Source organism: Vipera berus, assembly GCF_964194415.1.
Source record: "Vipera berus genome assembly, chromosome: 3".
NCBI lineage: Eukaryota > Metazoa > Chordata > Lepidosauria > Squamata > Viperidae > Vipera > Vipera berus.
In genome coordinates, this window is record NC_138204.1 from 67,518,082 (window position 1) to 67,538,559 (window position 20,478).

The 20,478-nt window shown below is 38.7% G+C and overlaps 1 protein-coding gene across 3 annotated transcripts in view; it reads left to right on the top strand.

Moving 5' to 3' along the window:
• FGGY (FGGY carbohydrate kinase domain containing) overlaps positions 1–20,478 on the top strand; it is a 164,489-nt gene that overhangs the window by 41,607 nt on the left and 102,404 nt on the right. For all 3 annotated transcript variants that reach the window (XR_014026026.1, XM_081324604.1, XM_081324605.1), the window contains exon 6: positions 13,652–13,767. Coding sequence is in view for 2 of the 3 variants with exons in the window: in XM_081324604.1 (XP_081180730.1) it covers positions 13,652–13,767 (116 nt within the window). In the remaining variant the exon portion in view is untranslated. The remainder of the gene's footprint in view (positions 1–13,651; positions 13,768–20,478) is intronic.

Sequence of the window (20,478 nt, forward strand, 5' to 3'; positions counted from 1 at the left end):
ACCATGATTGCAATGATTGAAGCAGCTGCATTCAAAATATTTGAAGGGCTCTTCCTATGATCTAAATACCTATGTATTAAATATTTTATCAAAATGCTACATCTTAATTTTTATTTATTAATTGAAAATTGTACTTGAGGAAATTGTTGAGAGAGACTTTAGAAATGAATACCTTGATTTTGTTTTGATATGTTTTATTTTTTCCCCCTTTACTCCTCACTCTGAAGTAGTTTATTTGAAAGCAAAATTCTAAGGTCTTCCATGTAACTTGCTCTGGAATATAGGTTTTGCCTTTTCTTTGTCGTGAAATGATCAGTAATGAAAGGAATTCTACTGCCTATAGTTTCTGCAAAGTGATCTGTGAATAAGTCTCTCAAATGCCAAAAGCAATTACTCCTAGCAAATGTAAAATGTTATGGCCATTATTGAAACAGGAAAAAAAAAATGTTATATATGACAAATGCCAAGTGGGACAATTTAATTCAGTGACTGAGCTCCCTTCACCAATACAGAAATACCTTGCAAAAACATTACCTAAAGAAATTGCTCTGGGCCAATTTTTAAAATATATTAATTGGTTAAAAACCTTTTTAACATGTTAGTACCTCTTATGTTGGTATCCATCTTGTTATTTCTGAGAGCTGTACCTGAAAATTTACTGTCAAATCAAATTCTTTTTTTAAAAAAAAACAAAAAAACTGAAATGCAGGTCTGGTGTTCTGTTTTCATGAATTCTGAATGCCGTAGCTCAAAAAAAGATGTTTACTGTTATTCTAGACCTGAACTTTGGAAATGTGGCAGAAAAAAGCAAATTAAACTGCTGTGCCTTTTTCCCCCACCGGGTAGTCTGCATTCCTTTAAACTCTCTGAGATCAGACATTTACCTCATTATTTTTCACATTATTTGGCCTTGAACTTAACCACTTTGACTCCTGCTAGGAATGAATCACCTTGCCATTCATTTTTTTTTAGGGAAGCTGTTTTGAATTTTAAGGTTCTGAAGTTAAATAAAGAATCCTGAGGGTTCCAATTTCCTCATTAAAATTATTTTCCTCCCTTATTACTACTTAATTTTAGTAATAATTGTAATAATTGTAATAATTTAATTTAGTAACATTACCCGTATCGCTTTCCCTGGTGATATTTTTTGTTTCCTTTGTTAGCTTGCAAACAGAAGTTACTTATTGATGTTCTCTAAATCCCTGCCCTGTGAATCTGTGGCTGCTAACAAAACCTTAGCAAAAAGTCCAGAAACTATATGAACTAACTTCTAGAGAACTCTAATGCAATTCTGTTGGATACATGCTAATTAGAGGCAGAAAAAGTCTGTGTCTAAGAGAGCAGTTTAGGTTTGCTTGAAATTGGGCCTGGTATATAGACCATAAAAGGGACGCGGTGGCTCAGTGGGTTAGGATGCTGAGCTTGTCGATCAGAAGGTCGGCAGTTTGGCAGGTCGATTCCTGAGTGCCGCGTAACAGAGTGAGCGCCTGTTACTCGTCCCAGCTTCTGCCAACCTAGCAGTTCGAAAGCACATAAAAATGCAAGTAGGAAAATAGGGACCACTACGGTGGGAAGGTAACAGCGTTCCGTGCGCCTTTGGCGTCTAGTCATGCCGGTCACATGACCACGGATATGTCCTTGGACAAGCACTGGCTCTTCGGCTTTGAAATGGAGATGAGCACCGGCCCCTAGAGTTGGAAACGACTAGCATGCATGTGCGGGGGAACCTTTACCTTTTTTATATAGACCATACTACTTAAACATTTGTGCACCCATTTGAATTTTCAATATTTCTGCATGAATATGATGAAAATGTGATCTGTTCTCCATGCAAGCCCTAAAACTAGATAAAGAAAGCCTAGTTAAACAAATAAATCAAAAGACATTATACATGTTCAGTTTATTAATAAGTATATTAGAACTCTAGTGCTGGTACATAATGGCAGTATAACAGAACATTTTCAAGTTGGCTGATTAAAAATTTAAGTAGTCTGTATTTCACCGTATCAGAACTCAAAGTATTTTGAATGTAAGAAATACGGAAACACAGGAAAAAAACTCTCTTGTTCCATTTTTAATATATAATTCTTATTCTTACAAGTTTCTTAGCCAAGGGAGCTAGACTATATGCTGAGGTGCATGGAATGCTGTTACCTTTCCACCAAAGTGGTATCTATTTATCTATAAACAGGAGCTCATCCTGTTGCATGGATAAACCTGGGCTGTCAGCTGGAAATCTCAGTGTCTTAAACCGCTGAGCCATTATGCTCCTGGAGGTATTTACAGGTGCTTAATACCTACAGAAAGACAAGAAAAGAGAATAGAATGAATAAAAGGTGCATGGAAAAAGAAAGAGGAAAAAAAGAAAAGAATATAATAAAGAGAAAAGAAATACGTAAAGTGATTTCCAACCTTCATCACAACAAATTTAGCTATTCTTCACACTCTAAAGTTACAAACAAAATCTCTTCATCTCACATGCTATCTCTTATCTATAAACAAATTTATAAAACATAATCTTTTCAGAATGTCCATGAATAGCCAGAAGTAACAAATTATTTTGTTTTAACCTTGAACAAATAAACTAAGCTTATATTCCATTTACCTCTAAACATTTTAATTTTTAACATTTACGTCATTCAAATATTGTTGTAGGGTTTGATTTCTCTTCGTTTGTCTCATTTATAAAGGAAGCCTCTTTTATAAATCCAATAGGAAAACAATGATCCGCTCTCTTCGTTTGCCATTTGTATTTCCCTTTTAAATTTTAAAATCCCAGCCAGATTCTTTCATAGATCCGGTGAAACATCCTCTTCTAAATATTTCTCTTGTCAGTAGTAAATCCACTTTCGATACCATCTCTGTTTTGTCAGATAAATTTTTTACGACATGTGACATGTTTTCAGTGACATCTTTTAGACATAGTCTAAGCAACGTTTATTACTGGCACTGTTAATATTGTGGTTACTATCTTCTGATTCCATTCTTAAAATGTCTCCATTAGTATTTTTATTGCAATAATTTTTACATTATCTGACGGGCCTGTATAATCCCTGTTAGTGGCCACTTTTTGAAATCATCGTCACTCCTCTTAAACTCTCCCACATCCCTTTCAAATCAAAGGCGTCCTCCGAGCAAGGAGGACATCCTGGCAGAAAATTAATTCCAATCTGTTCATCAATACCAATGGGGTTTGTTTAAAATTTTTTTTTAAAGGAAACCTTTTCTTAATCTAAGTTGTATTTATTTAAGCTAATTTGCAGACAGAAACATGGGGTATCTGTTTCCAGCTTGGTATTTAAAGATTTTCCTGCAGATTTACTTTATGTTTTTGATTACTTTTTATTTGCTGTTGTTTATCTTTTTAATATGAAAAAAAATAATTTCTTTGTGGTAGGAGGGAGGGAGGGAAGGAAGGAAGGAGCTACACCAAATGGGAAAATATATTTTCCTGTCTGATTGCCAGCATTTACATTCTCTTTTATTTTAAATGCATTCTGATACATGATAACTTTATTGTCACTTTGAATGTACACCAATCGGCATACATCAAAATGAAATTTCGTTGCATACAGCTCTCAAAGGGTCACCACCTCCGATATATACTCCTTGTTTGGGGCCCACTCAAATTTCACATTGTCCATTTTAGTCTCTAGGGAGTGAACGATGGCAAACAGGACAGATGGAAATGGGGCTCCATGTGGATTAGCCCTCAAGTTAGCTTGTATTCTGACAACCTCGCCTTCTTTCCTTTTTCTGATCCTGACTCTTCCACCCTTTCCTTAAAGAGGCCTTGCTTCTTTTTGCCCCTGGAGCACGCTGCCGCCGCCACCAATTCCTCCAAAAGCCTCTCTCTCTTCCTCTGGGCTTGCCGACAGCCTCATCCAGTTCCTTCGCTCCATAAGCTCCAGGTCCTCTCCTCCTCTGCCTCCTCTGGAAACAGCCCTGATTTGCAATACAATCCATCACTGGGCCAGCAGTCAGATCTTGCTGCTGGTAGAACAAATTCAAACAGCGCCAACGACTTTTAACGGTCTCACCAACAGTTCCAAAACAACTAGAAACTCGCCATGCCAGCAAAGATTGCCGGTCGTATGTCGTATGTTACCTTAGTTCCACCATGTTGCTCAAACACATTAAAATCTTCCTGATCATGTGGCCTATGATGTCTCCATAAATAAAAAAGCTCAATATAATTCATAGAAGGCGATGAGGAACACCAAAATTTTTGCAAGCCCAATATCCAGAATTATTCTTTTTTTTACTGATTTCAAATACACTTAAAACTAACTCCAAAGCAGTCAATGTTCAAGTAGCCATTCCTCTAATTAAACATCTGAATGACGTTGGGGAAAGAGGGGAAGACAGGTTGCCTAGGAAACAAATCAGACAGGAGAGTCAGCAGCCCCCAGTGGCTTAATAGTCACAGAAACTTAGGAAAGGCCTGCCCTAATGGATCAATCACAGTTAAAAGTGACTGTGGGAAGTTTATGTTTTCAGAAGCTTTGCAGTGAAGTAGAATTAGTCATCTAGTCCTGTTTCGTGTCTGGTTTACCTGGGAGGGTTGACACAAACAAACTGGCATAAAAAGAATTTGAGGGTGGGTGGGGGGAAACAATTTGAAGGCTTGATGAATTTGAGTATGCGCTCCATTTTTTTCTGCTGTTAACAGGCCTTTTAGAGTTCTTTTAAAGATGAATCCACTTCAGTCATAAAGGCATTCTGAATCTTAAAATCAGCAGGATCCTCAAACCTTTGTCCTTATCCACCTCAAAACTCAGCAAGACAAACCAATACTGCACTAGTGGCTTTGTGCGTTTATGCCCCATCCGTTTTTCTTTTGAAGGCCATGTGTATATTTAAACTCATCCAACTTTACCCAAAGAGCCTTTATTAGAAAACAAATGTGGTTTATCTTCAAGATAAAACAGTCGGTGGCATGATGTGAGCTGGAAATAGTAAGGTCCAGTATGGCACCCTTTTTTGCCATGTTTTTCTAAAACTTTAAATCTCCATTCCTTGTTGAGCCTTCTCTGCCTAAACCAGTTGTACCCAGGACATGACCCATTTTTCCTGTTTTGCTGGCTCGGGAAGGGAAATCCAAAATACATCATTGCAATTACAAGTATTAAGACAACTTCTGATCACATCACCCAAAGCAGCACAGAATGTTTGAATCAGTTCCAGTCAAAATGATCCTTTTTTGATTCATGCTAGAACCAAACCAGACCATTCTGTGTTGTACATAACTCATAAAACACACAGGGTTTTTTTTAGTACAAACTATTGAGGTTTCTTTTGTAAACTCCGCTACAGACTTCCATATGAAGACTGGAGCTTTTGTAGATGTAAATAATAAAGAGAGTTTGGTCTGTTGTTTTTTAAAATGGAGCAAGTCAAAGTTATATTTATTCAAAAATAATGTTTAAATCAGAGGAGGCTTGAGAACTGTTCAAGCTGGAGCATGATTCGTATTTTGTATATTAATATGTAGAAGTGAATGCTGTTAATTTAATGGTTTTGTACTTCTCCAGCTTTTGTAAGGCAACTTTCATTTTACAGAAATTATCAGGGTGTAAGAAATGCATATTTTATGATAAATCACACATGAAATCTGTATTTATAGTATAATATACTCCAAATATTAGTCTATCATAGAATACCGGTACTGGTATCCTCAACATAAGACCACAGTTGGGATGAGAATTTCCATTGCTAATCAAGGTGGTTGTTAAGCAAATCACTCCTGATTTTACAAGCTTTTTTTTGCCACGATTGTTAAAAGAATCACTGAAGTCGTGAAGTGAATCACGTAGTTGTTAAGTCTGGCTTCCCCTATTGACTTCCCTTGTTGCAAAGATTACAAAATTGACGTTGTTTGAAATGAGCGTGTTCTTCATTTGAAGCAATTTCAAGTTCAAAGCCACTTTGTCAGTAAATGCCAATGTTGTATAGAGAGATACATGTGAGAATCCACTTGGGGAAAATCAGAATTTATCCACCCTGAACGGTAGAAACTCCTCCTGCTTGGAAGAATCTGGAAAAAACCAAAGGGAGAGTCCTCCCCGAAACTGTCTCCTGGATAAAAGGGGATACAAATCTAAATAACAAGAATAACATAAATTGTTTCCGGATAGCTGGCATATCCCCTTCATGGATTACTGCCTTGTCGTGGCAAAGGGGCTTGCATAATTCAATGAAGCTATGAGCTATGCCGTGCAGGGCCACCCAAGACGGACAGGTCATAGCAGAGAGTTCTGACAAAACGTGATCCACTGGAGAAGGAAATGGCAACCCACTCCAGTATCTTTGCCATGAAAACTCCATGGACAGTACCAAAAGGAAAAAAAGATATGATGCTGGAAGATAAGCCCCTCAGGTCAGAAGGCGTCCAATATGCTACTGGGGAAGAGCAGAGGGCTAGTACTAGTAGCGCCAGAAAGAAGGAAGAGACTGGGCCAAAGCCGAAAGGACGCTCAGCTGTGGATGTATCTGGTGGTGAAAGGAAAGTCCGATGCTTAAAGATTTTTTCTCCATAGGAACCTGGAACATAAGATCTATGAATCAAGGCAAGCTGGATGTGGTCAAATGAGATGACAAGACTGAACATCGACATCTTAGGAATCAGTGAACTAAAATGGACAGGAATGGGTGAATTTAATTCAGATTCCCATCAGGTATACTACTGCGGGCAAGAATCCCTCAGAAGAAATGGAGTAGCCTTCATAGTCAATAAGAGTAGGAAAAGCAATACTGGGATACAATCCCCAAAATGACAGAATGATCTCAGTTCGAATCCAAGGCAAACCATTCAGTATCACAGTAGTCCAAGTCTATGCCCTAACCACCGGTGCTGAAGAGGATGAAATTGACCGGTTCTATGAAGCCCTACAGCACCTTATAGGATTAACACCAAAAAATGATTGGATTGGGATTGGAATGCTAAAGTAGGAAGCCAAAAGATAACTGGAATAACAGGCAAGTTTGGCCTTGGAGTACAAAATGAAGCAGGGCACAGGCTGATAGAATTTTGTCAAGAGAATATGATGGTCATAGCAAACACTTCCAACAACCCAAGAGACGGCTCCACACATGGACATCACCACACAGTCAACATAGAAATCAGATTGACTGTGTTGCTCTGCAGCCAAAGATGGAGAAGCTCTATATAGTCAGTAGAAACAAGACCAGGAGCTGACTGTGGCTCAGACCATGAACTTCTCATTGCAAAATTTAGGCTTAAACTGAAGAAAGTAGGGAAAAGCACTAGGCCACTCAGGTATGAACTAAATCATATCCCTGTTGAATATACAGTAGAGGTGACAAATAGATTTAAGGAATTAGATCTGATAGACAGAGTGCCTGAAGAATTATCGACGGAAGTTCGCAACATTGTACAAGAAGTAGCAACTAAAACCATCCCAAAGAAAAAGAAATGCAAGAAAAGAGCCTTGGTGGAGCAGTGGGCTAATGCCTCCTTAAGTAACACCAGCTGCCTGCAATTAGTGCAGGTTCGCATCCCACCAGGCTCAAGGTTGACTCAGCCTTCCATCCTTCCGAGGTAAGTAAAATGAGGACCCAGATTGTTGGGGGCAATTAAGCTGACTTTGTAATAATGCCGCTTGGGTGTGTGTGTGAAAGCCCTAATAAGCAGGCATGTACATAGAATGAAGGCTACTGCTAAGCTTGTAAGCCGCCCTGAGTCTTCGGAGAAGGGCGGGATATAAATGGGATTTAAAAAAAAAGAAAAAAAAAGAAAGCAAAATGGTTGTCTGAGGAAGCTTTGCAAATAGTTGAGGACAGGAGGGAAGCGAAAGGCAAGGGAGAAAAAGAAAGATACGCCCAATTGAATGCAGAATTCCTGAGAATAGCTAGAAGAGATAAGAATGCCTTCTTAAATGAACAGTGCAAAAAAATAGAAGAAAACAATAGAATAGGGAGGACTAGAGATCTTTTCAAGAAAATTGGAGAGATGAAGGGAATTTTTCATGCAAAAATGGGCATGATAAAGGACCAAAATGGCAGGGATCTAACAGAGGCAGAAGAGATTAAGAAGAGGTGGCAAAATTACACAGAAGAACTATACAAGAACAAACATAACGTCCTTGATAACCACGATGAGGTGGTCACTGACCTTGAGCCAGACATCCTAGAATGTGAAGTGAAATGGGCCTTAGAAAAGCTGAGCAACAACAAAGCTAGTGGAGGTGACAGTATTCCAGCTGAGCTATTCAAAATCTTAAAAGACGATGCAGTAAAAGTGCTACACTCAATTTGCCAGCAAATTTGGAAAACTCAACAGTGGCCACAGGATTGGAAAAGATCAGTTTACATTCCAATTCCAAAGAAAGGCAGTGCCAAAGAATGTTCAAACTATCGCACCATTGCACTCATTTCACATGCTAGTAAAGCTATGCTTAAAATCCTACAAGTTAGACTCCAGTAGTATGTGGATCGAGAGCTACCAGAAGTACAGGCAAGATTTCGAAGAGGCAGAAGAGCTAGAGATCAAATTGCCAACATACACTGGATCATGGAGAAAGCTAGGGAGTTCCAGAAAAACATCTACTTCTGTTTCATTGAGTATGCTAAAGCATTTGATTGTGTGGATCACAACAAACTGTGGCAAGTTCTTAAAGAGATAGGAGTACCAGACCATCTTATTTGTCTCTTGAGAAACCTATATGTGGGTCAAGAAGCAACAGTGAGAACTGGACATGGAACCACTGATTGGTTCAAAATTGGGAAAGGAGTCCAGCAAGGCTGTATACTGTCACCCTGCCTGTTTAACTTATATGCAGAGCACATCATGAGAAAGGCAGGGCTAGATGAATCAAAAGTTGGAATTAAGATTGCCGGCAGAAATATCAACAACCTAAGATATGCAGATGATACCACTCTAATGGCAGAAAGTGAAGAGGAACTAAAGAGCCCCTTTTTGCGAGTGAAGGAGGAGACTGCAAAAGTTGGGTTTAAACTAAACATTAAGAAAACCAAGATCATGGCAGCCGGCCCTCTCAAGTCCTGGCAAATAGATGGGGAAGAAATGACAGATTTTATTTTCCTGGGCTCCAAGATCACCGCAGACAGGGACTGCCGCCAAGAAATTTAAAGACGCTTGCTCCTGGGGAGGAAAGCCATGGCAAATCTAGACAGCACACTAAAAAGCAGAGACATCACCCTGCCAACAAAAGTGCGTATAGTCAAGGCTATGGCCTTCCCAGTTGCAATGTATGGCAGTGAAAGTTGGACCATAAAAAGGCTGAGCGCCAAAGAATTGAGGCCTTTGAACTATGGTGCTGGAGAAGACTCCTGCGACTCCCTTGGACTGCCAGGCGATCAACCCGGTCAGTCCTAGAGGAGATCAACCCTGACTGCTCTTTAGAAGGCCAGATCCTGAAGCTAAAACTCAAATACTTTGGCCACCTAATGAGAAGGAAGGACTCACTGGAGAAGAGCCTAATGCTGGGAAAGGTTGAGGGCAAGAGAAGAAGGGGACGACAGAGAATGAGGTGGCTGGATGGAGTCACTGAAGCAGTAGGCATGAGCCTAAATGGACTCCAGAAGATGGTAGAGGACAGGAAGGCCTGGAGGAACGTTGTCCATGGGGTCGCGATGGGCTGGACATGACTTCGCAACTAACAACAACAACAACAAGCTGGCATATGAACAATATTTTCTTATTTAAAGGCAATAAAAGATTTTTATGTCTAGAATTGTGGATAGTCCTCAACTTATGGCCACAAAATTTTGGCTGCCAAGTGAGACGTTTGATAAGTGAATTTTGCCCCATTTTATAACTTTTCTTGCCACAATTGTTAAGTGAATCACGGCAGCTGTTAAGTTAGAAACACAGTTGTTAAGTGAATCTGCCGTCCCCATTGAATTTGCTTGTCAGAAGGTTGCAAAAGGGGATCACATGACCCGGGGACACTGTAGCCGCCATAAATATGAGTCAATTGCCAAACATCCAAATTTTGATCATGTGACCATGCTGATGCTGCAGTGGTCTAAGTGTGAAAAATGGTCATAAGTCACTTTTTTCAGTGCAGTTGTAACTTTTTACAGTCAACTAAATGAACTGTTATAACTTGTGGACTACCTGTACTGTTTTGAAGCGTAGCTGCCAAAATTGCCTGTAGATTGCTTCCATTAGTGTAAAATCAGTTACCATTGTATCTATTTGAAGCAGCTATTACATTTCCAAATATCAGCTTAGAGGCAGTACTTACTTAGTTCTTGACAAAATTCTCATAGTTTTTTGTTTGTTTTTCATCCGATGCCTGTTAAGCTTTCCTTTGTTAATTTGAAACTGCTTCCTCTGCAAGTTGGATATTTACTAATGGTATGGCCTCCCTCGCTTTTGTTCATCTGTCTTTTGTAACATTTGCTGAGGATATTTGGTACCTATTCCCTGCTGCTGAGGTCAACTTTTGGAATCTTTCCTTTGCTGGTTGAGTTTCCTCCATCCTAATTTCATCCCCCATTTTCTTACTAGATCCTAGAAGGACAGGTGTCAAGGTTCCGACTAATGAAACACTTCAAAGAATGGAAGTTTTTGCTTTGACAACAGGTTTCCAAGGGTGTTACAATAGATAGGGGTAATTGAATCCATACATCTGTCTCAAATTTGCCTCCAGCAATGGACAGTGCTCCTTGTTTCTAACATACCTTTCACCTGTTTGAGTGCTCCTGAGGTTGGGTGACCATAATAAACCCAATCCTATTACGATTAGAGCTTTTTTTGCATGAAACCTCTCTGTGTTGTTACTGTAGTTAAAGATTACATAGCTTCACAGTATAGCATAATAGCCAGTGAAGTCTGGGGAAGGGGCCAAGAAGAAGCACCACTGAATGAATCTATGGTGGAATGTAGTATGGATTCCCAGGAGGGAGGGGCTGCATTCCTGAGGAGCAAAAAACAGTGAGGTTTAGATAGTTTGAGTGGGAGGAAGAGAGTCAGAACAGAACAGCTCCTCCCTAGGAATTCTTACAGTATATGTTTAAAGTTGTAAGATGGGGGGATCTCCAAACTTAACTTTTCCATTTTTAAGACTTGTGGATTACTCTGAGACATCCTCAGCCAGCCATGCTGTATTCTGGGAGTTGAAGTCCACAAATCTTAAAGTCGCCAAGTTTGAAGTTTTCTGGTGTAAGAAGTAGTTTGGCAAGGTTTCTCTCTACGGGCGAGGAACAATAAGGGAAACTACTTAGATGAACCTCCATGTGTCTTTGTTGGGTTGTAGCAGCCTGACTGGACCTGACATAAGCTTGTCCCCATGGCATTTGATATTTCAAACATAACAAATAGGGCACTTTGCAACAATCTCGGTTTCAGAAGTGCTACTTCACAATTTAAGCAAATTTCCCTGAAAAACACTTTTTTTTGTAAAAGATGGATTGCTTTTAAGTGTAGCGCAGTGAAAAAGTTCTCACTCCTGTCCACTTCATTTTCCCCCCACTTGTTACCAACTCAGGTGGATAGTTTTGTACCATGTGGGAACCACTAGCTGATACTTCTGGAAGCACCCAATTTCTGAGTATTCTTTGAACCATAATGATGTATATGATGAAGCTCCAATGGCAAGATGCAGAAAGACAAGAATTAAAAAAGTTGTTTTAGTTTGGAGTAATAGGCAACATCATCTGTAGTTTATGGATATAGTCAGCTATCAGTTTTTACTTCATTGTAAACATGAAACACAATAAAATTAATTATTGCTATTAAAGTCTGTGACCTTTAAGTATGCTAATGTATGCTAAGTATGTTGGCTTGGTTGCTCAACAGTGAGAAACTGGTGAAGTGGGCACAGCAGTGCCTGCATATTCTGCGTCACATGAAAAAAGCATATCTTCCTTCCCCTGTCCTGACCACTTTCTACAGGGGGACGATCGAGAGCATCCTGTCATACAGCATCACAGTCTGGTTTGGACGCATCACTGCTTCAGACAGGAAGTTGGTGCAGAGAGTGGTGAGGATGGCCGAAAAGATCATTGGCAGTTCCCTCCCCTCCATTCAGGACATAGCACAGAAGTGTTGCTTGAGCAGGGACACTACACATCCTCTTCACAACCTGTTTTCCTTGTTACCTTCTTGGAGGAGGCTTTGTGGTATCCGTGGCTTTGTGGTATCCGTGGTATCTTAGGCTACTGCTAAGCTTGTAAGCCGGCCTGAGTCTTCGGAGAAGGGCAGGATATAAATGGAATTAAAAAAAACACATCCAGATTCAACCATAGTTTCATTCCATATAGCATTAACCTTGTGAACTCTCAGGCTTCCTCCTTCCATTATATATTCAAGATGGACAGTATTTAATATTTGTTTGTTATGTAATGTAGGGGTGTGGGTCTATACATATGTTGTATATAGTATGTTTTAGGTGTGTGTCATGTATTTGTTTCACTTCGAGAGCGGGCAACTAAATTTCATTTTTGATGTGTGCCGTTGTGCCCACAGTAAAATATGACAATAAAGGTTATCTTATCTAATGCTGAGGTTTTTCTTACAGTATGATCTTTAACTAACAAGGATTGTTATTTCTGTTGTTTTCAAGTTTTTAAGGCGCTGAATCTGATGCTAATTTAATGTTAGCCGGGGTGCCCTAGTACTGTTTAGTGGTCTGTCCTTTCTGATAAAGGACAATATTTGTAGCTCATGGTTGAAAAGAGGGGGTCCTCTCATTCTGTCCTTTTTATAAGATTTTGTTTTTTTTAATTATTTCACTTGACTTTTATGCTTGAACTCTATCAGTACAGGCATGGCTATTAAAATTAAAACTCACATTCCATGCCAGGAATCAATAGAGTGTAATTTGCTATCTGACATTCAAGAATTAGGATAGTGGTGTCAAGAATTTCCTGACATCCTGAAGTATTGTTTGTAGAATAAAGTGGAACTTTTAACAAGAGCCCCTTTTTTGACATTTAAAGGGGATGTCTTTGGATGCTCACGTGAATAGAAAAAAATAAGATGTAGAGCCAAACAGTCATGAAATGCTATTGATATTTGTGCAAGGATTAAAGGTATACAAATTCCTGATGAAGATAACTGGTAATAATGCAGCTAATTTTAATTCTGTTAAGTTAAGTAATAGCTGTAGTGGACGAAAAACATTTTGTTGATTGAAACTTAGCTAAATAGAGTCAGACATCTTGATGTATTTTTGTTTAATAAATATATATAATTTAAAAGTCCTTTGTTGGAAGAATGACAAGTTTAGGGTTAGGATTACAGTGTTAACTGTTATAATATTTATATTATACATATAAAATGTGTGTTACAATATATGCATGTATGAAATGGATTATGGGTTTTAATTTGTCGTTTTAGATTTGTATTACTGTTTTTAACTGGGCATGGGTTTAATCTTTTTTAATTTTTGTATTGTCTTTCTTATATATGCCCTGTGAACCGCCCTGAGTCCCTACCAAGGAGAAGGGCGGTATACAAATTAAATAAAACTTGAAACTTGAAACTTGAAATGGCAGAGCTTGAATCACAGTAGTTTTGTTATTTTTTTGTCTATGATCCATAGAAATCACATTATCAATTGTGTGTCTATATTATCAATTCCGATAATAAGAAGATCATGATTTTGTATTGCTATGTAAACCTTTAATTTTAAATTAAGTAGTATCTTTTCCTCAACAGATCTTTGTGTACACTTGTATGTAAATGGACATACTCCTCAGAAACTGGCTGGGATGATAGTTTCTGGAAATCAATTGGATTAGAAGATCTGATGGCAAATAAATACTCAAAAATAGGTAATGTATAGTATTGAATTCTTTTTGATTGTAGGATTCAGTAAGAAATTTTAAGGCTAGATAAGAGTCCGTTCAAATGTAATGGAAAGCCATGTTTACTATTATAATTATACATTTTGGGGACTTTATTTAAGAAAAGAGTTGTATCTCTAAGCTACTTCTGTTGTTACATTGTATGCTGTATTCTACACTTCGTGGTAGAAAATTGCTGGAAACTTTCTGTCTAAATTATGACAATAGATCCTTACTTTACAAATTGAGGGTACCTTGCTAGAATCTGGTTAAACTTTTTGTTTCACATTTTAGCTGTTGTTTTGCCAAGAACTGATGTAGATGTGACTCGTATGTCATGCTTGAATTAAGAAAAGGAGAGTTAATGCGTATAATGTGACTGTCATTGATAGTGACTTGTTCTGGCTTAATGCAAGTATAGTTTAGGTCAGGGGTAGGTTGCCTTGGCTCTTTTATGATTCGTGGACTTCAACTCCCAGAATTCCTGAGCCAGAGTTGGAAGTCCACAAGTCATAAAAGAGCCAAGGTTGCCTACCCCTGGTTTAGGTAATTTTTAGATCTATTTTGAATGCATTCTAGGAAGCATTAGATTTTCTCAAGGAAGAATAAATATAGCTCCCTCCTGTTTTACCACCACAAGAACCCCATGAGGTTGGCCAGAGAGAAAGGATATGCTGTAAGCTTTTGTAGTTGAGGATGGAGTGGAACCAAGGCCTCTCTACCTGGATACCTTAACTGCTACATTATACTGTCTCTGTAATAAAGCAATATAAACCTAGATTCATTTAAAATGTGGTGGAGAAAAACAAAACAAAGCATCCAATATTTATTCATGGAAAAATAAATGAAAACAGAGGTCTAGTGGAAAATTACACTTATTGTTAGGTTTTATAAATTTCAGGCAGGGATCATCACAGAGATGGCCCATTGGTGTGTGTTACAAGGTCACACATTGTCAATTCTGCACCTAAAAGAGATAACTTAACTGTGACTGAACAGCAGGTTCAGATAGCTGCAAGACTATCAAAATGGGTAAGCTTGATCTTGAGAGATTGGAATTGGTCTGTTTCTCTTTTTTCAGCAAACAAATTCTAACTGTGGATAAAATCTTCAAGTACTGAGATTTAAGGAAGCTATTCAAATCCAAAAATGGTAGTTGGCAGAAGTGTCTGCAGAGGAGAGTCAGAGGAGAGTAAACACTGAAAACCCCAATCCTATGGGATACCTGTGATGTTGATATCTTAATCTAGTTTTCATAGAAGTTCTCTCGCTCAGTCAAAAGATGAATCAAGGAATTTCTAGCTACTATGTTCATCATTTTCAAGGGAAAATCAGAGTACAACCATGATAAATTGATATTTTTCTTGACTTTCATCAAACATGACCTTACATTATGATTCTAATTTACAGCCATTCCCAGGTAAAGTGTTAGGTATTATCCATTTTTTGTACCTCTTCACAATAGACTTCCTTAGAGCAGGGGTCCCCAACCCCTAGTCCATGGACCAGCATCGGGCTGTGGCATGCCAGAAACCAGTCCACACAAACAAGCAAACCCCCATCTGCGGGATGCAGACAGTACATGAAATCACACCCCCTCCGGTCCATGGAAAAACCTCTCTCCACGGAACTGGTCCCTGCTGCCCAAAAGATTGAGGACCTCTGCCTTAGAGTATGAAACAAAATGCCACTTTCTAAGCAGTCACATGTGATACTGCCTCAGTACTGAAGCCTGCTATGACAAGGAGGCCATGGCCCCATTCAGAGGTAAGGAAAGTGAAAAGTTAAAGGCTTGCTGTGGCATGTATATTCCAGAAAATATTTAATAAACTGAAAATATTATTACAGCATCAAGTGCCACTGCTTTTCCTCCATACCAATCCCAACACACCAGGAATGGATAACAGTCTTGAAACTACTTTGCAGTTATCATGCACCCTTCTTTTTTAAAAAAATAAATAAAAATAAAAATGTAATTTTATTTCCAAAGGTAAAATACAAAATCCAAAAAAGACAAACAAACAAAGAGAAAACAAAAACAAAACAATACAAAACTAGAACAATGCGCCTAAAGACAAAGTAACAAAGATACACAATCTACTTCGTCATTTTGTCATTATGCACCCCTTCTGTGTCCCTCTCCAAAATAACTATGTGAATCACAGATTGCTCACTCTACGTAGTACAGAAGGGTATTTGATTTGGACTGGTATACTTACTGTTTCTAGTAAAAAAAATCTGGATTTTAAAAATGTGATTAAGCTGATATAATTTAACATGGTTTGTGAACTCAACTATAATTATTTTACCAATTTGAGCCAAAGTTTAATGACAGTGTTAATCTCATTAACTGCACAGTACTTAAAGTAGATTTCCATTTAAGACTGTAATGCTCATTTGGCGAAATTTTTCCAGGCTAATTGTAATCAATTTTCCTTGTTCACGTAATGGGCTTTTAATGGCTATGCTAAGCAGCCATGACATGAATGGGAACATTAGCATACATTTTTAAAGAATTACTTATTTTAAAATACCCTTCACAGTTAATCATTTAGATTTTCTTTTTCAGCCATAGTGTAATGTATGAAGGTTTCTTGTATACAATAACTTTCATATGCTACTTTTTAAATTTATGTTACATTGAAAATTTTGTATAGGCTCTTCTTTGTTTACTGTACTGCTAATAAAGAGTAACATCATATATAATAATAATAATAATAATAATAATAATAATAATAATAATAATAATAATAAGAAGAAGAAGAAGAAGAAGAAGAAGAAGAAGAAGAAGAAGAAGAAGAAGAAGTTGGAGGGGACCTTGGAGGTCATCTAGTCTAACCCCCTGCTAAGGCAGGAAACCCTATACCATTTCAGACAAATGGCTGTCCAGTCTCTTCTTAAAAACTTCCAGTGTTGGAGCATTCACCACTTCTGCAGGCAGGTTGTTCCACTGGTTACCATATTTTTCGGACCATAAGATGCACTTTTTTCCCCCAAAGTGGGGGGGAAAACAAGGGTGCGTCTTATGGTACGAAGGTGATCTGTATGGCCAGCCCCAAACCTCCGCAAGTGAAAGCAAAGGAGATTGCAATTGGCTCCTGCAATCTCCCTGCGGCTCGGCTTTCTCTTGCAGAAGGCAGGCTGAAACGGAGCAAGGAATGCGAATCGGCCGATCTCGCGCTCCTACGATCTCCTTTGCTCGGTTTCAGCTTCTCTTGCTACAAGAGAAAGCAGGCTGAAACAAAGCTCGTTTCAGCCTGCTTTGTCTTGTAGCAAGAGAAACTGAAACCGGGAAGAGGAGATCGCTGAAGCACGAGATCGGGCGATTCGAATTCCTTGCTCCGTTTCAGCCTGCCTTCTGCAAGAGAAAGCCGGGCCGCAGGGCTGCCTCCGTAGGTACTGCTCTAACGCGGAGAGGGAAGGACAAAGAGGGAGGGAAGGAAGAAAGAAGGAAGGAAGGCAAGAAGGAAGGGACAGTGGGAGAGGGAGGGAGAGAGAGAGAGAGAGGGAGAAAGAAAAATAGAGAGAGAGAAAGAGGGAGAGAGAGAGAAGGAGAAAGAAAGAGGGAGGGAAACAGGAAGAGGGAGAAATAGGGAAAGAGAAAAATAGAGAGGGAGAGAAAGAGGGAGAGAGAAGCAGAAAGAAAGGGAGGGAAATAGAGGGAGAGAGAGAAAGAGGGAGAGGGAAAGAGGGAGAGAGAGACAAGGAGAAAGAAAGAGGGAGGGAAATAGAGGAAGAGGGAGAAAGAGAGGGAGAGAAAGAGGGAGAGAGAAGGAGAAAGGGAGGGAAATAGAGGGAGAGAGAGAAAGAGGGAGAGAAAGAAAGGGAGAGAGACAAGGAGAAAGAAAGGGAGGGAAATAGAGGAAGAGGGAGAAATAGAGGGAAAGAGAAAAATAGAGAGGGAGAAGGAGAAAGAAAGGGAGGGAAACAGGGAGAGAGAGAAAGAGGGAGAAATAGAGGGAAAGAGAAAAATAGGGAAAGAAGGAAAGGGAAAGAGAGAAAGGAGAGGAGAAAGAAAGAGGGAAGGGGAGAGAGGGAGAGAAAGAGAAGGAGAGAGAGAAATTAAATTAGTAACATGATTGTTAAGTGAATCTGGTTTCCCCACTAACTTTGCTTGTCAGAAGGTTGCAAAAGGCAATCACATGACCCTGGAACAATGTGACCATCATAAATATGAATCGATTGCCAAGCATCCGAATGTAAATCACATGACCCTGGGGATGCTGCAACGGTCATAAGTGTGAAAAATGGTCATAAGTCACTTTTTTCAGTGTCGTAACTTTGAACGGTCACTAAGTGAATCATTGTAAGTCGAGGACTACCTGTACTTTATCATTTTTTTTCCTTTTTTAGGGGGGGGGGTCAAGTTTTTGACACGTTGCTGGGTGACATTGCCTTGTCCTAAAAGTGGTACAATGGATGAAAAGGTTGAAAAGCCCTGTTTTAGTATACTGGTACTATTTGGTTCAGAATATTTTTTTTCTTGTTTTCCTGCTCTAAAAACTGGGTGCGTCTTATGGTCAGGTGCGTCTTATGGTCCGAAAAATACGGTAGTTGTTCTAACTGTCAGTAAAATCTATAGTAAAATCTCTGTCAGATGAGAAGAGAAAATGTGCATGGTTTAGCACACTTTGCCCTAAAAGTGAAAAGAATTGTATACTTCCTGCCTTAGAAGTTGTAGTTAGATCTTAAGGTCTGTTAGAAAGGCATTGGAATAGATTTATTATCCATAAGAAAGTACTTGTGTCCAAATTGTTCACAAGGAATCTTGACCTATCTGTTGAGTCCACTTTGTCAGTCTGTCCTCCATCTGGGATATAAGTTAGAATCTGCTTTCTGTGTTTGTTCTCTTAACATCCACAGTTTCGGGAGTGGAGGCTAAAACATATGGAAAGTGGTTGCAGGAAGTGGGTATGTCCAGTTTAATGAAAAAAAGGACTAGGGGTGACATGATAGCAGTCTTCCAATATCTCAGGGGTTGCCACAAAGAAGAGGGAGTCAAGCTATTATCAAAGCAACCTGAAGGTGGGACAAGAAGCAGCTGATGGAAACAAATCCAAGAGAGAACCAACCTAGAACTAAGGAGAAATTTCCTGACAATTAGAACAATTAATCAGTGGAATGACTTGCCTCTAGAAATTCTGGATGCTCCAACACTGAAGGTTTTAAGAAGAGATTGGCAACCATTTGTCTGAAATGGTATACAGTTTCCTGCCTGGACAGGGATTGGACTAGAACAGGGGTGTTCAAACTTGGCCCTTTTATGACTTATGGACTTCAACTCCCAGAATTCCTCAGCCAGGCCTGAGGAATTCTGGGAGTTAAAGTCCACAAGTCATAAAAGTTTGAAGACCTCTGGACTAGAAGATCTCCAAGTTCCCTTCTCAACTCTGTTATTCTGTTAGTTGGCTTCACCTATTTTTCCGCTTTCCAAAAATGGGAGGAAAAAACCCTCTCTATTGGGAGTACAAACAATGGCTGTTAAGCGGGAATTCCTTAAATGCTCCAGGTTACTTCCATAGAAGAACGTAAGGCTTTGGCTATGTTCTCTGACATCGTCTAATACAGTGTTTCTTAAACTATATTTCATGGAATACCAACGTTCTCTGAATAACCTGACATCTTATTAACATGTTCCTTGAATTGTTTCCAAGATTCAAGCCAAATTTTTTGTGGATTTTGGATCTATTCAGTAGTATCAGAATTAAAGGAGCAGTCATCATAGTAGTAGGGAAGATATTTGCAGATCTTTCCTTAGATGTTACACTGAAACCATTGAATTAAAAAGTAATCATGAAAGACTTTTGGACGAAAGTTTACCCCAAATATGAGCTTTTAAGTATTATTTTTTCCTTCAATATATCTTTGTGAGACTGGGTTTACAACACTTACTGTTACCAAAAGCTGTTGAATTGCTATGTTGATTCCTTCTACAATTAATGATTTCAGTCATTGACAAAATATAAAATCATATGTAAGCTCATGCAACCAATTACAATTTACAATCTATTTATTATATGTAAAGAAAGATTGAAACATTATTGAAATATAAAATATTTCAATACCTTTTGTTTTTCCCCCTTTTTAAAAAAGAAATAGCTATTCCTTACTGAAAAGTTTGATGCTGTAAAAATGATCTTGCCAATTGGGGAAGAATTTGATTTTGAACAGATCTGTTAACCCCCAGTAGAAAGCAACTGAAAGCTTCAGTGCTGGAGCCAATACACAGAAGTTCCCCATGTGATAGCCTTGGGGTTTTTGACCCCCCCCCTCTTTCCCCCCCCCCAGTGTTATAGATGCTCTTAAATATTGGTCTTTCAATTTTTCTCTCCTCTACTTAAGTACAATCTTAATAGAAATTACCTTTTGGCAATTATTTCTTTCTACACTAAAAGGATACAACTTATATGTTTTAGCAGAAATTTGAGCACCCTAATGGCCAAGTTGCCCTGCGGTGGAAAATTGTTATTTTTTTTAGCTTAAATAATTTATGAAGCTCAAGCTAGAGTTTGAATACAATATTTATATTGTTTATTTCAAGGACGAGGAAAGCACTTTCCTTTACCAAACCTATCTGTGCAAATAAGAAATTATTTTATATAATTGATCGTTTGAGATATTAAAACTAGGATATGGCATGTAATAAGCAACAGTTGTACAGTGTGAAAATGATAAGTATTTTGAAGATAATTTTTCTGC